Here is a 17,074-nt window from a genome sequence, read left to right on the forward strand (position 1 = left end):
TGATTTCTTAGGCTCGTCCGATTGCTCATGTTCTTTAAATTGCTCTGGTACCTGTGATTGTATTACAGAATTTTCTGGTTTCTTGGATGATTCTGGACTTGAAGATAATTTTGACTGAGGTATTTGAGATGACGATGTCTCGTTTGAGGTTCTCACTGGGAATTTAGACGTTGAACTTTCAGACTGAGTTGCAGAATGTTGATTTTTATGTTGTTTTGAATGCAGTGTTTGTATTACGGGTTTGATCTTGGATGTTCTTCTTTTTGGTTGATTTGTATTTTGTGGCGCATTTGGTTGTTGTTCAGGTTTGTTGGATTCTTTGAATACCTTGACATGTTCAAGTTGCTTTGTTTGCTTAGGTGTCTCTATTGGTTTTTGTTGCTTAGGATGCTCCGGAATCTGTGATAATTGCTCTGAACGCTTTGGTTGTTTAGAAGCCTCTTTTTGTTCAGAATGTCTAGGCTGCTCTGGATGTTTGGGTACTTCTAGCGGCGTTGGTTGTTGAGATCGACTTGGCAAACTCGTTTTCTTTGTAGCAGACGAATTAGATGATAACTCATTATACGATTTGTTTGAACTCGAAGATGATTTAGACCCAGACACTTGGGATGACGAGGTTTTGTAGGACTGCATTGGTAAATGAAACGTTGAACTCTCGGGCTGAGTTCTTGAATATTGATTTAAATGTTGCTTTGAATGCAATGTTTGAATCTCGTGTTTGATTTTGTGGGTCTTTCTTTTTAAGTATGGTCGATCAGTATTTTGCGGCACATTTGAATGTTGTTCAGGTTTCTTTGATTGCTTGGATGCCTCTGGATATTCAGGTTGCTTTCTTTGCTTGAGTGTTTCTGTTTTTCTTCGTTGCTCAGGATTTTCTGTAGTCTTCGATAGTTGTTCAGCTTGCTTTATTTGTCTAGAAGTCTCTTTTTGTTCAGAATGTCTAGGCTGCTCTGATTGTTTGGGCGCACCTGGTTGCTTCCTTTCTTGAATTTGATCTGACGATCTCGTTGCCTTTATAGCTGGCTGATTAAATGACGACCCATAATTCGATTTATCTGAACTCGATGACGATTTAGACGGAGATGTTTGGGATGATGGCGTCTTGTGCGATGAGGTTGACACTGGCACCGGTTGATTTAAATGTTGCTTTGAGTGCAGTGTTTGAATTTCGTGTTTGATCTTATGTGTTCTTTTTTGTTTTCGTCGGTTTGTAATATGTGGAGCCTTTGGTGGAGATGTTGAACTCTGATAGGGTTCTGTAAATAATTCTCTTGAGTGAACACTACTAATCTGCGGTCTTATCTTGTGCGCTTTTTTATGTGGGCGTCTTTTTTCAGGTTTGTTGCGCAAACTTAAATAATCATGTTGCAAGGGTGTTGAAGATTCATCTAATATTTCTTCACCGAGTGATGGGTGAATTTGATGAGATTTGTCGTTAAAATTGTTGAAATTACTGTAGATATTACGTTTACTTAAACTCGATTCAAAAAAATTTTCCTCTGGCCGGAATGAATCCCAATCGTGGAATATAAAAAAATCACTATCATCTTCACCTGTTGGAAAATGAAGAACACTTTCAAGTTTTCAGTAAGAAAAACAAACTAAGTTGGTAGAATTAATATGTTTTTGCTTAAATATGAAGTAATACATTTTTGTTTCTGTATATAGGTGGACATTTTTCTTTAAACACCTCAAACAAAAGTAATTAAAAGTCAAAGACAAAAAATTAACATGGTCATAAAATGCACTATTATACATTTATTAACGATAATTTACTATTACATAAATGTTTCAAATGGCGCGACATACCCCAATAATAATTTATTTATATAAATAATTGTAGGTAATCAAATAAGTTGACTTTTTTGACAGTAAAATTTAAATTGCAACTTGGATCATTTTCACTTTTTCCTTAAGTGAAAATAAGTACCTACGATAAAAAAGCAGTGGAACTATTTGTACTGTTAGGCTCAACTCACACTGGCGCAGAGTCGAAGCGTCGCGACGCGTCATGTTTTCGCCTATAGCATATTTGGTTAAAGTGGAGCAGTTTCGCGCGCCGCCGTGCGTTGTTTACTTGAGCGCAGTGACGTGTCAGACGTCGACCACACAGTGATCCGGGCGCGCTAATATGAGGGTTGTAGTCGAAAAACATAGACGCGAAGCGACGCTTCGACTCTGCGCCAGTGTGAGTTGAACCTTAGGTATGTTTGTTGAGTGGTTATCAAAATTAATTAATGGTTACAAAGTATGTACTTACGTCTGAAATCTGTATTTGCGTTTGTTAGTTGCACCTATAAGTTAAAAATTATGTTTATTATTTGGTTTAAATGAAAATAATTAGTTTTTACTATGTCGCCTTTACTAGATAAGTAAACTTTTTTAAGTAAATTTTTACGCACATAATATCATTAATATACTTAGAATAATAACGCATAGAAACCTAGTCCGCACACGCTAAGTGAGGCAAATTGAAGCGCGCCCAAAGGGCCTACACGAGCGGGCGGGCCTTCAGTGCTCAAGGTCAACTTGCACCGCGAACAGCTCAAGAATTTTAGCTAAAAATGGCGAAATGTGCGGTAAATGAGTGTAAAAATACGTCAGACAAACATAAAATAGATACTAACATCACATTCCACAAGGAAGTAACGCGTTTCAACTTGTATTTTTTTATAAATATTCACTAAAACCGAAAATTAACCTACTACTAAAAGTAGCCTACTTGAATTTGATTTTTGCCTCACTTGTGACAGTTCGTTTGATATGAAACTATCATTCTATGCGTTATTATTCTAAGTTAATATATTAACAAATGCAGTGAATATTTATGTGCGATTACTTTAATTAAAATTTGGAATACATAATTAAATTAAATAACCAACAATTATTCGGTAATGTAACTGCTTTTTTCGGATCTAAACAAACCAATGTCACGGCTGATCCAGTTAGCAATCAAATGTTTTTTAACTGACTTTAAAAAGTGAGGCAGTTCTCCATTCGACTGCCTTTTTTGTGTCTATGAACTGATTTCGACGATTCTTTTTTTGATGGAAAGGAATAACGTCTGTAGTCAAGGTCACATTCAACTTCGAACAAAATATTTCACTTCTAAGGATTTAATTCATTGATAATTTCACACACTTTCCATAAACCGAATTCAATAAAACTTGGCAAATAGATATTTCTTTTTTTCCCTTTATTCCACAAACTGTTGCGGTTTTTACTGTAAAAAAAAACATTGACACAATTTACGAAGTTTTAGATCCTATAAAATAGTTTTGTTTCCTGTGTGTAGTAATCTCGAAAACCCTAAGAACCCTAACAACATTATTTGAGTAAAATTAACGGAAAAGTACCAAGGCAACAGCAAACACAAATAATACGGCCGCCTTCATTTTTCACTACGGCCCGCGACAGTATCTCTATGGCCCGCCGACGGTTCCTGCTTACTTTGACCAATTCTCGACCCCACCACCATTATATACTCCTAACTTTAAATAATATAGCACTAAATTACTGAATGACGTGCGTATTAAAATACTCATAATGTAAATTTTAAACACCTGTGCAAAGAAAAACTTCATTGTATATATTAATCGATTACTGAGGCACCTCAATGTTAATTTATACAGTTGATGCAGTGGATTCAATATAATAGAATTCATCTAGATTTTTAATAAAGTTAAAAATACTGTCATCAAAACCAATATCAATCTTTCACCGAACAGTAAATGTATATTTTAGTAACAGCAGAAGTCCTAGGCAGTTCTTCCAGGAAAGTATTGCCTATCTATTTACCTAATTTTTACCCATTTTGCACATGGATATGCGATTTTCTGAAGGATAGGTCAATCCGTGTAGTTGTAGATGGTTACTCGTCTGCTTCCCATGGTATAAATGCCAGTGTAACTCAGGGATCCCTCCGCCACTCTATTCTTGCTACATATCAACGACCTGCTGGTGATACCCGGTGGTAGAAAGTTATGTGCCAGACGCCCGAGACAACAGCGAAGAGATCCGATGTAAACGAGAGGCGATGGTCACCAGGTTGAACCTGAGCCTGAAAGCGGCTTCCGACTGGGGAGAAGCGAACAGGGTCAGGTTTAATGCTAAAACCCAGGCGTGTCTTTTCTCGTCAAAACGGTGTGCCCTATACCTTACTCCGACTTTCCGAGATGTATCCGTGCCGATAAGTGACCACCTTGAGCTACTTAGTCTGGATTTATCATCCAACATCATACATCGAGTGCTTTGCGGAAACTGCTGCCAAAATACTAGGCATACTATACACGGTCAGACGGTACTTCACACCTGAACAGCTTTTAAATCTGTATAAAGCTCAAGTTCGATCGTGAATGGAGTACTGCTGCCACCTTTGAGACGGCTCTGGCCATAGCCAGTTAGCTGCCTTGGACTCGGTGGAGCGAAAACCAAAGAGACTTATTAACAATAATTCTCTTGTGGAGTCGAAGCTACAAAATCTCGACCATCGCAGAAAAGTAGCCTGCTTGTCGGTTTTGTATCGGATACATTTCGGGGACTTTCAATTTAACTGCCTCCGTGGCCGAACGGTTACCATCTGTCACGCAGAGGTTCTGGGTTCGATTCCCAGGCCGGGAGAAATATGTGTATGGCCTACATTTATTTCTCTCGTGAGTTTGAGTGCAATTTGTTGTTGTCTATGTGTGTGTCCATGGCATACTCACCGTTCCTCTCTCGATCGACTAGAAGGTCCGGAACACTCCATCCTTATATCGTTGATATACCACCCACTGGCACTAAGCGCTTTGCTTCCTCCTTTCGGATGCATACGGCAAAGGAATGGAATACTTTACGGCATCTATGTTTCCCGAAAAGTACAATTTGGGGCTATTCTAGGCTAGAGTGAATAGGCATTTTTTAGGCAAACGCGTATTATAGTCGGTCACATCGTCGATTAAAATCAAGTGAGATTGTGGCCAAGCATGTGTCTGTAATTTATATTAAAAAATTAATAAATTCTGCTTCCAAGCAGTAATGAAAGCATTACTGAGTTTCAGTTTTAAAGGGTAATAATGTTGGTAAAATTACAGGCAAATGTGACTTGTCAACTAATGTTTTTTTTATAACATCAAGTGACGGGACGAACAAGTCGTGCGCTTGATGGTAAACTACACGTCAGTCCCTAACAGTTACAGTGGCACTCTGAGCTTTAAATTGCAAAGATCTGAGGGGCACTGCCATTAAGTTCCGTGACCCTGAGACATAAGTTGATAAGTCTCATGTGTCTGTAATTTCACCAGCACCCTTACCCTTCAAAACCGGAATATAGTAATGCTGACATTACTGCTTGATGGCAGAAATAGGTAAGGCAGTACTACCCTGGACGAACTCTTTCACATGGAGCTTCTACTGCTACTAAACGTCTGACGTGACAGTGACGGGCGCAGCGATTTGTGATTTAAAGCACTGAGTAGCACTGTAACTGCTATGGATTGATGGGTCGCTACCCCCACGCCAAGCGCACAACAAATATAGACTACTTTAGAAAACTGACTACAATCTTTTTTTTATAATACCAAGTGACGTCACGAAAAAGTCATGTGCTTGGTCGTGAGCGACATGCTTGTCCATAACAGTTGCAGTGCCACTCAGATCTTTAATCGCAAAGATCCTAGGGACACTGCCACTGCGTCTGTCACCCTGAGATATAAGTTAACAAGTCCATGTGCCTGTAATTTCACCAGCTAGTAACACTTATCTTCATCATCATCCACAGCCTGACTTCACCCACTGCTGGGTATAAGCCTCCCGTAGTTTGTGCCATCCATTACGATTCTCTGCACTTTGACAATGTCGTTCACCCATCTCGCTACAGGACGTCTCACCTTTCTATATCCATTTCTTGGCCACCATTCGGTTATCGCCTTACTCCACGTGTGTTCACCACGTTTCGCAACATCTCCAGCTGAGCTCCATTTTAAACTTGTTATCTGAACTCCTATGTCCTGGACCGTGGTTCGTCTATGGATTTCGGAATTCGGGACTCGATCTTTAAGTTTGATACCTAGCATGACTCGCTCCATGGCTCTTTGTGTGACTCTCATTCTGTACACAGCCTTCTGTGTGATCGTCCACGTCTCATCCACGTCTCGTTTCTTCTAAGTCCGCTGAGAGGACACTCTCGCTGAGAGGATCTGAGCCAGAAACTCGTCGATGGCTCTGGTGGTGGATGCGTTGTGGGTAGGGTTTTCATCCTGAGAATCTCGGTCTCATAAATTTCGAAAGTCTCGACATTTTTTCCATTTTCGAGACTCGAGACTGACGGTTTCGGTCTCGGGAATATCGAGACTTTTGAGACTTATGTCATTAAATTAAAAAGTATTAAAAATCTACTAAAAATATCATGTTTTGACTGCCTAAATGCCTAGTATTACAAGTATGGAAATCTACTTTTGAAAACAGTCTCGAAAGTCTCATTTTCGCGGGATTTTCGAGACCGTACCGAGTCTCAATATTTTTCCCCGGGACGTGGAAATGTAACGAGACTGAAAGCCCTAGTTGGAGGCGTAAATGGTAGGGCAAACAAATTAAGCGCGCCGCGTGCTGCGGCCCTCACACTTGCATAGCGATCGGGCACAAGTAGACCAAGCTTTTTTAAGACAGAAGGATTATACATTTTATGGCGTAAAAGTAAACAATAGAACGTGTGAAAACACGATTTCTAAAAATTTTCACGATACAAAAGAACACAAACTTACCTCGAAATTTTACAAGTAAACCACTGTATTCAATACTTTACATATACCAATATTTCTTTTTATATCAACTGAAATATAGAACACGTGTATTATACGATATACTTTTGTCAAATGGCTTGAATTTATGTATGTATGTTATGCAAGGCTGCAAGCGAAGGAGTCTAAGATTATTTCATAATTTCAAAAGTCTTTTCCACGTTAGCGTGGAAAAAACGCTTTTGCGCGCAGATTTCTAATGAGAAAGAAAGCCATTCCGATCTAGTGAGGTGAAAAATATTGTGATTGTGAAATAAAGCCAGTGTCCCTACCGCTCGATCTAAGCAAAATGAATCGTATTAGTAGGGGAAACATTTGAATCCGAGGCGAGGTATCTATGATACCATAGATAATACATTATACTTGAGAATGTGTAGTATCTTCTGTTAATACTGTTAATACTCGTCTTAAACCCAGAGTTTCAAGACCGACCATTCCTGAAACAAATACAGATGGACAATTGCAAATAACGATTATTGACAACGCTAAGCTCGAATCTAAACTTTATAATTTAACCCACTGGCGCAAAGTTGTCAGTCTGTTAATTTTCCACAGAATATACTTCGGTAAGTGTGCCCATGACATCTCTACTTATCATCACTACTTGGGCGATATTCCCCTCATACTAATACGCTTTCTGTCATTTTCTATTATGCGCCCAGCCCAAAAATGGAATTCCCTGTCTGCGACTGTGTTTCCAAGTACATACAACCATGCAGAGTGTCACTAAGGTGCGATTGAATAGGCTACTTCTGGGCGAGCTCGTTCCATAGTAATCCTGGAGGCAGGGCTGGGCAGTGTTTAAGAATAAGAATAAGAATACTTTATTGCGTAAGCACCGAGACACACATGATCTTAAAATTAAAATAGAATATTATAAACTTTAAACTAAAATACAGGACTTACAACAAAAGTTAAAACATAATTATAATGATTAAAACTATTTAATTAAAACTACTAATTAAAATTATTTGAATTACTTGTATTTGAAATACGTATTTAAAATACAAATACGTATTTTGTATCTGTATTTCAATTACTCCCTAAAAATGTATTTTGTAATTTGTATTTCAAATACTTTCGTTGTAAAATACATATTAACAAAATACTTTTTTTTTCAATGTACAGCCTATTATGAGACGTGCATAGATTTATATGATGCTGAACTCAATGGTGACGTGTGTGTGTGTATGTGTGTAAAACGGAACGTTCGAAAAATGAAGTATGACATTATTTGATTTTTAATTCGGGACTTAATCACGTATAACATATTTTATTTACCTCGACGTTTCGGACATATTGCAACGTCCATGGTCTCGAAGGGACCGAAGAGGCGGGTGTCAGCATCTTCTAGCCGTGCGAGTTTTTCTAACTACCCGCACTTTATCTTTATTATTTATTTGTGCACTAGGGTTCTCACTAGACCGACACACAACATTCACGACATCTTAAATACTCGTATTTAATGCAGTAGAAGCACATTTGCAGGTAGCAACAGTGCATGGTATTGTCAAATACGTCAAAGTCATCTTTTCGCGGTTATAACTTAGAGTAGCAGGGTTCTAGGGTTATACGGCATCGTGAATGTTTTTAGTGAACCATCTTTCCGCCAAAGAGGGTTGCGCGATTCACGATGCTTCTTATACGTGTAATCTGTGGGTCAACTTTACGCAGAAGACAATCAACGCCCTGCGCGTTCAGTACAACAACGCGTTCAGGGTTTTATTGGGTTTGCCACGGTACTGCAGCGCATCAGGCATGTTCGCGGATGCCCACGGATGGTTTCCATGCTATCCTTAGAAAGAGAGCTGCCTCATTAATAAGTCGTATCCGTTGCGGCACGAATGAGATTCTGCGCGTTGTGGCTGGTAGAGTGGATTGCCCGATCATGCTACATTGCATGAAACTGCATTTAAAACCATGTCGATGATTTATTTGATATTTAATTTAATTTGTTTAATTATTCTAATTATCTAAGCTAATATTATAACTGTAAAATATGGACTGTAGTTGTCTGAGAATAAATGATTTTTTATTTTTTGATTTTATTTGATTCGTGCGTCTCTGTAAGCATAGCACACCTAAAGGTGGTATTGATTTTATATCGATTTATCGGATATCGAAGTTATAACAGGTAAAAGAACTAATATTAATTGCTATTTCGGTAACTACTCTAGCAAACCATAAAGTTTTTAATGTCTGGGCCTGTCATATTAAAAAAATAAACAACTTCAAAAATACGTCAGGACAATCGTGTGAGTGTGATTGTTTGGGCTGGTAATTTAGGTATTTATTTATTGAAAACATTCCGTAAGTAGCGTTTTTTTATGAATTTGATTAATTAATTGATAATATAATTACGTCGAATAAGACATATCTAACATAAATATTTCTAAAAAAAAGCAGCTTCGAAACTTTACTACTCAATCAGGCCATTGCCAGTCCTGTTCATGATTACATTATGTAAATATTGATTTCATTTTCTACAAAATAATATTACATTACAAATTTTAAATCAATTATAATAGAATAATATATTACATTTGTATTTAATAATTTTTATATTTGTGATTAATTTTGTGTGTAAAATAACAGTTAATACTTCGTATATAAAAATATGTAACTAAAACTACACTCAAAATGCTAGTTAATGTGAGCTTTACGCAAAAATTTTATTTGTTTTTAGTGGTGGGTGTTTTTTTTGTTTTTAGTGAAACTCGCGATCAGGAATAAATCACACTTTATTTTCCATTCTGTCTTACTTATTTCTCTCGTGAGTTTGGTTTTAACTTGTGGTTGTCTGTGTGTGTGTCCATGGCATAAAACTCTTGGTACAGCAAGGTCTCTCTTAGCAGCAAAGCCGGCCCTGAACCAGCTAATGCTCTTCTGGCGGAAGTTGGACTGGTTAGATAGTTAGATTTTTTTTTAAGTTAGGCCAATTAGCTTACATACAATGGCCCCAACGTAGCGGCGTAAGTGTGCAATGGTCCTATTCGTAAATTACAATGGACCACTGCCCATCGTAATTTACGAATAGCGTGGAACTTGATAAACAAAATTGTGAATACAAAGTGTTCCGTGTATGGATTAATGAATTAACTGCCTGTGTGGCCGAACGGTTACCATGCCGGACTGCCACGCAGAGGTCCCAGGTTCGATTCCCGGGCCGGGAGAAATATTTGTATGGCTTGCATTTATTTCTCTCGTCAGTTTGGGAGTAATTTATGGTTCACAAGGTTTTCCTAGTACGGGGCTATGTTGAGTGTGTGCGTTATTAGTATTATTAATTTTGTTGTTGAAAGAAAAGAAATGTATCATCAAAACGTGTTTATTTTTAGATTTATTTTATCTCTTGGGCCACTTTTGTACAATAAATTAAACGCCAAATTAGCCATATTTGTTACATAAAGGTTAAGAAAATTCTCTTGTTATTCATTTGTACAATAAATTATTCAATAAACAATTTTATTTATTATTATTATTATTAATGTAATCCGCTAATAGTGGTTGTTATAAATGTGTTGGTACTGTAGACTAGGCTGTACTCTATGAGTAGAATCTCTGGCTGAATGAGGTAGTTTGTATTTAGAATGCTTTCGAAGAAATGAAATAAGTAAGAATAGAAAATCTTGACAGACAGAGAGATTGATTTGTAACGCAATACTAAAATTATGTAAAAAAAGTGAAATAAAGTATATTTTGAAGATTATTACAGTTTGAATTTATAGAAGTGCCTCTCGCAACGCATCTGAGTTACGAACCCCTTATTTCAGTACCGAGTGGTGCCACTGTATTGCTTGTCTTGATTATTTACCTCACCTACCCTCACTTCATCCATCACCCTGCTTGGTATACCTACTACCGTCCAGCAAACAATGCTTATGATCAAAGAGCTTTCACACATTTTTCCCAGACAAAGCTGATGAAAAATCGGCCTGATTAAGGTGCTTAAATTAATTTTGTAAGTAAAATATCACTCAAACACAAAACTATTCAATATAGGTTGTATTAAAACCATTTTACGTCGTTGCATTGTGAATTTTGGTAGGATTCGTTAATTTTCTTCCTCGCGACTTGCAGTTGTTTTACGCCATTTTCGTAAATTTTCCGCGAATTCCACCACTACCCGCGACTGTTTTTAATTTATTTTAAACATAGTAAAGTGTTATGCCAAGTTTTATGCCATGGACACACACACAGACAACCACAAGTAAAAGCCAAACTCACGAGAGAAATAAGTAAGACAGAATGGAAAATAAAGTGTGATTTATTCCTGTGAATTAGTAGTATTTTCATACGTTTCTAGTGTTAATCGTCACCTTTAAATATATTTTGTTTCTTAATAAAATGAATATATAAAGTGGTTTAGAGTTAAAACGTAAAATACTATGAAAGTTTCTCAGAAGTGTTCAGTGTACTCGGAAGTTAAAGTCGTCTAATTACAATCATAAATGAAGTCTAAACAAAAGCTACTTAAGTGCTTTTATCGCTCATGTTATTTTTTTGCCGTAGCTTAGTTCTCGAGTTTCAAGTGTTTATATTACACGCGCGTTATCGCGGCTCCTAATGCAAACAATAAAAAACACCGGTAAACAAGGGACGATTTTCCTGGACGTACAAATGGTTAAGGCATCGTCCACTTTAGCTATGTTCTTGATTCTGCGTAAGTAGGTACAACTAAATATTCAATCGAAAACGTCGCCATCTGTTCAAATTCTGAATTTGTACAATTCGTGATTTATTAGCAGTTAGTACAAAATTGTGTTTGGCATGTCACCATTAAGCACGTTAAGATTGTGTTACTTTAGTACCTACCTATTTTATTATATACTCATTTTATTACACATACACAAACAGATACATACACAGCAAATACACAACACACCCATACCTTAATCTATCCCCAGAGGGCGCGGCTTAGCAATACTTAAAATTTGTTTGTGGAGCGCCTAAACATCAAAAGGCTGGTTGCAACTTTAGTTGCGCGAGTTCGTGTAAACAGCTGACGCGTGCCGGTTTTTATTACGAAATTAAAATATAATTATTAAGTGTTACTTTACAATTTACATTTGTAATTGTACGCATAATTCATTAACTTTCGATTAACGTAAAAATCTAAGTGACGATGTATGTGTGTGCGATGTGAAATAAAAATGTGACGTCATTGATACACTAGTGAAAAAGGGAGTTAAGATAAGATGGGGATAGCGTATCGCGTGAGCGGCTAATTTGTGTTGTGAACGTGTTATGAACGGCATTTACACGTTTAAACAGCATTCGTCATGTATGGGAATATTAATAACAATTATACGTACGTCGTGCTCTGTAGTATGGTTGTATTGATTGGTTTAACAGTTTTTTTCTAGTAAAACTGAATATTTAAAACTTCTTTTCCAGGAAAAAGCTTTGAAGGAAATTGTTGGTTTCTACATGTCGCGACAGGTATACTAATAAAGTATTTTGTAATTTGTATTTGTAGTTTGTATTTTAAATACACCCCATGAAAGTATTTTGTATTTTAAATACATTTAAGGAAATATTTTATAATTTCTATTTCAATTAAGATGTAGCATGTATTTTGCTCAGCCCTACCTGGAGCAAACATAGGGTCTACGATGGAATTGCTCAAACTTTATTTAATTTTGTTATTAACCATTATCTAGACATTTAGGCAAATATAATAAATTACAATTAGTCAACAAAGCTGTACAATGTCATAGAAACGGGCACTGGCTTTACCAGAATTACGTAGAACAATACACCTCTTTCATAGTTGCATCTGAGTAAATTGTTAATTCTTATGTAAATATTTGTACCAATTGCGTAGTATTTTGTTGTTGTGAAATAATTCTAGTATAATAGACAATAATTCGTTGAAAATACGAACTAAAATAACGTAAACTAAATAAACGAAATACTTAGAAAATAGGACAAGAACATTTAGACATAAAAATTAAAGCATCAAAGAAAAATTCAAACGTAAGAAGAAAAAGAAAAAAATACCTATATAAAATAAAATCACAACAAATAAAGATATAAAGTTAAATTGCTAATTTATTTCCTTCACAAAAGAAAAAACAACAAAGTTAATTTGCATGGTTGCATTTCCACTACACTAACTTTCAGTTAGAACCCAAAAATAAAAAACACTCAAATAAGTACAAAATTATTTATTAAATCAAAACTTTTATTTACAACTTACAACATTTTAACATTGAATTTTTTCACTTATAATTAATTAGTATACATAAATAAGTACACATTAGCATCGGATAAGAGCGACCTGACCTTAATTTAAGTTGGTGATCTATCGCCTTAAAAAAACGAAGTTAAAATTTAGTTTAGGGCTGTCAAATTTTGACGGCTAATTATAGATGCGTGATGCACCTGCATGCAATGCTGCAATTATGGAGTAGTCAATGGGGCCAATAATTTGACAGATCTCAACTAAAATTATTTTCAATTTTTTCTATTGATACCGACTAAGCTTAACTTAAATTTAGATTGCCCGAAACCCTCGATTGTACGTCGAATAATTTATATGTCGAATTCATTGACTTACAATTATATGGACGTCGGGTCCGCGCTAAAAAGTGTCCGAACTTATAGGGCGTTAAAATCGTACACAGAGCGTCATTCACGCTTTAGTCTTCGTTTGTTCGACTGACAGCGAAGCAAGTAAAATTAGACAGTACTGCGAAGACATTACAATCTAAATTCAACGTTTTAGCATTTTCATATTCCTGTACATGTCACTACGTTTAAATAGGTTGACATGGGACATTTTTTTCGTGGTTTTTGTATTAGACCCGTCGTCCATTTATTTGTAAGTCAATAGTCGAATTGAAATTAATAATTCGACTACAATAGAATGTCATCAATTCACATAGTCGCACAAATGCATTGATTAAATTAAACTAATTAAAATATCCACATCATGTCATCGCATACATATATAATAAGATAATTTTCACCTCACTAGCGCGAAAGGGCTTTCTTCCAAAAGCGTTTTTCCGATGAAAAAAAAAAACATAAGAACTCGTTGAACTACGCGATTAGTCGTACATTATTTACGCAATACGAGTACAAATCCTTGGTATATTTTATTCTTATTATTGCTGACGTTAAATTGACAACGATAACTAAGTAGTTTTGTTTATTGAAACTGATTTGTTCTGTAGTGAGGTGATAAGTTGTGTTTCGCTCGGCAACAAAGTTGTTTTGCGTCTCGTGCTTTGTCGCTATGCTCTGGATTTTATTTATGAAAGACTCGCTTCGCTCGTGGTTCAATCTTCGGCTCCTTCACTGGCTCAGGTTTCAAGACAAGCACTGGCGTCAAACAACACACTATTTCAAATTTCTTTTTTAATTTATTGATACCAATCGTCTATTGGAGTAGGCAGTTGTACATGATTTCATACATCAGTAAAATGTTTAATAAAACCCGCACACCGTTAGGGGTTGTTTAGCATTGCAATTTTTCCTTTCCCCCTGCAAATCTGTAAATATTCTATAATCTATGTTATTTTTTCACATACAATATTTCTATAAAATTGTATATTTTAAATATCTTTAAAATTTTGCTATCTCCCATACAGATTGATAACATTGCAACTTACCATCTACTTTAGAAGTATTTACTTACTATAAAGCTCTCAGAAGAAATAAATACGTGGAGGTACCGTAATAGATCATGTTAATTATTTATCGCAACTACATAACTAGGATCGTTCACCTAACTGTATCAACTTATAATAATAAGCTACTCATACGGATATGATAGAGTTAAAAAATTAATAGTTCATAAAATATCTACGTATACGAGTAGTACATTTATCCAGCATAATAGCAGACATACTAAATAATACAAAAATAATGCACAAATCACTTAAACAATTGTACCTTTTTTAAAAACTAATTGGTATTAAATATAGCTTTATTTCAATATGGCACGATTCCTACAGCACCTACTTAACCGAACTCAAAGGAAATTAAAAATAGGATCTCGACAATCACGCTCTGAATGTCGAAGACACACCATAATGTGAAATCTAGAAACACAATACATACAATAACTAATAATACTCTAACATTTTAGCCAAATAAACACAACATTCTATTTAACGGTAATTTTTTTTTTCATTCTATGCATTCTAAAACGTCGGGGATTGTACAAATCCGCGTAAGTAGCATTGGTAAAAGGCCAAACCAAATTTTACAAGAGAAGGTTTTAACGTTACTACTTTGTTATTTCAATTGCTATTAGTTTTGACACAGTAAACATTAATTTATATTTGCAACGTACTGCTAACAACAGATTGCCGTAAATCTTGTTAATTTACTTGCCACGTCATTTACGCGAATATGATTTGGCCGCGAACTGCGTAAGTTACGCGGTGTTGGTAAGGCATATTGTTATTCACCAATTTCTGGCTTTCTGTTAGTCAATCGCAATTGGCGTTAAGAAGCAGCCGGGTCCCAATCATATAACTACGAGTACTAGCATGCAAAAATCAAATTGGCTACATGTTTCAGATACGCGGTATTATCCAATGCTAGTTACACGGAATGGCTCTATCCCCGACGAAAAGTGGGATTACTTGACAGCAATTTATTTGACAGAGTAAAGATTCGATTAATGTCATAACGATACTCCAAAACAATGTTTCGTATTTTGAAGTTTACATGTGTAGGTAATTATTTATAAACCAGCGAATGATTTCTTTGCAATACGTCACAGGTTTCTCGAATCTATTAAGTAAAACAAATATGAAACAAAAGACTTAATAACCGATCAGCCTACTGACTGTGTCTGGTACCTCGTTCTGCGGTGTCGTATTCTTCTGTATCTGAAGCAAAAGCAAAAGTAATTTTGATCACTTACGTTCCTTAGATTTTCCGATTGGGCATTTCTTCGTCTTATCTTGAGTTTCATGTCCATGTGGGTACCTACATGGCTCTTTCACTAAAAGATGTAGCTCACGGTGTCTGTTATATCAATTACTAGAGAGGTAAGGTTTAGTAAGTTACTCATTAACCACTTGATTCAAAAATACTGGTTCTTAAGAAATAGTCTTTTCTTTTTTGAAATTCGAACTTGACGATGGACTGTGGTGCACCAAATTTTTTTCTTTCGATGAAAATAAAGACAATGACACGTTCAACTACGCGATTTGTTGTACATTACTTATTTATGTAACATAAATCCGTGGTATATTTTATTCTTATTATTGTTGACATTAAAATGACAATGATAACTAATTGTGTAATTCATGGAAGAACTAATATTGCTACGGATGATTTCTGAAATAAATAATGTTTTGTTTTTATTTTATTTTTAATCACACAAAATTAGAAGCAAGAATAAAAATTGATGAGGTGCAAAATGAAGGTAAGCTTTTTCTTTTGATTATAAAACAACTGATGTTATACTTCAACTGTTTTTCTTTCATCTACCATTTTCCTCGCCATAGTGAGGTGAAAAGTTGTGTCTTTCGCTCGGCAGCAAAGTTATTTTGCGTCTCGTGTCTTGAAACCCTCGCTACGCTCAGGAATATCAGGAACTCGCTTCGCTCGTGGTTCAGTCTCAGGTTTCAATACAGGCGCTCGTCTCAAACAACAACTTTGCAGCCTTGCAATAGTTATTTGTTCAACAAGAGAGCAAAGTCGTTTTTTGGTGCGAGTGCTGTTTTTGAGTCCTGAGCAAGCGAAAGAGTCTATAGTTGAATCACGAGCGTAGCGAGTGATTCAGAATTAGAATCTTGAGCGAAGCGAGGGACTCAAAAATACGAGCTGCAAAATAACTTTGCTCTCGCGTGATACATACAACTTTTCACCTCAGCAGCGAGAACATATATATATATACTAAAGGGACAAGTAATAAAAACACGTCATGAAAGCAAATGCATCATTGTATATTTACAAAAATACAGAATTTACAAAAAATTAAAAGTGGAACGTGAAGTTTGTACAATTCTGTAGATTAAAAGTTACTGTTTTATTTGGAACAGTAATCGTCGTAGTGTTTGCTACTTGAGTAGTGGTCGAGGTTTCATTATGAGTTGAGCTGGATTGTGACCCTTCCCGCACCGTAAAAGTTGGTGATTCTGGGCGGGTTTGGGTATGATTCGCATCACTGGAGGTGCTAGGTTGTGCCCAAGAATGCGAAGTCTGTTTTAGGTTTATCGAATCTATAATACGCTTACAGATTTTTGATTTATTTTCTATTGAATCTTCGATATATCCTTCAGCCACTGTATTTGATCTCCAACCGCCATGGCGCTTCAACGTTGTGAGGT

At 36.1% G+C, this 17,074-nt stretch overlaps 2 protein-coding genes across 3 annotated transcripts in view; both read right to left on the reverse strand.

The window, feature by feature from the left end:
* The window catches only part of LOC113226332 (putative mediator of RNA polymerase II transcription subunit 26), an 8,097-nt gene extending 2,216 nt beyond the window's left edge, over positions 1–5,881 (reverse strand). The window contains exons 1-2 of the mRNA XM_026458918.1: positions 5,868–5,881; positions 52–1,453 (exon numbers count right to left, since the gene is read on the reverse strand). Coding sequence (XP_026314703.1) covers positions 52–1,453; positions 5,868–5,881 — 1,416 coding nt within the window. The remainder of the gene's footprint in view (positions 1–51; positions 1,454–5,867) is intronic.
* A 7,636-nt stretch (positions 5,882–13,517) lies between these two features.
* LOC113226371 overlaps positions 13,518–17,074 on the reverse strand; it is a 38,718-nt gene continuing 35,161 nt past the window's right edge. For both annotated transcript variants that reach the window (XM_026458975.1, XM_026458976.1), the window contains exon 7: positions 13,518–15,625. In XM_026458975.1, coding sequence (XP_026314760.1) covers positions 15,571–15,625 — 55 coding nt within the window. In that variant the 3' untranslated portion in view covers positions 13,518–15,570. The remainder of the gene's footprint in view (positions 15,626–17,074) is intronic.

This window comes from Hyposmocoma kahamanoa, unplaced genomic scaffold, assembly GCF_003589595.1.
Source record: "Hyposmocoma kahamanoa isolate Upper Pololo Valley unplaced genomic scaffold, ASM358959v1 190, whole genome shotgun sequence".
Lineage (NCBI taxonomy): Eukaryota > Metazoa > Arthropoda > Insecta > Lepidoptera > Cosmopterigidae > Hyposmocoma > Hyposmocoma kahamanoa.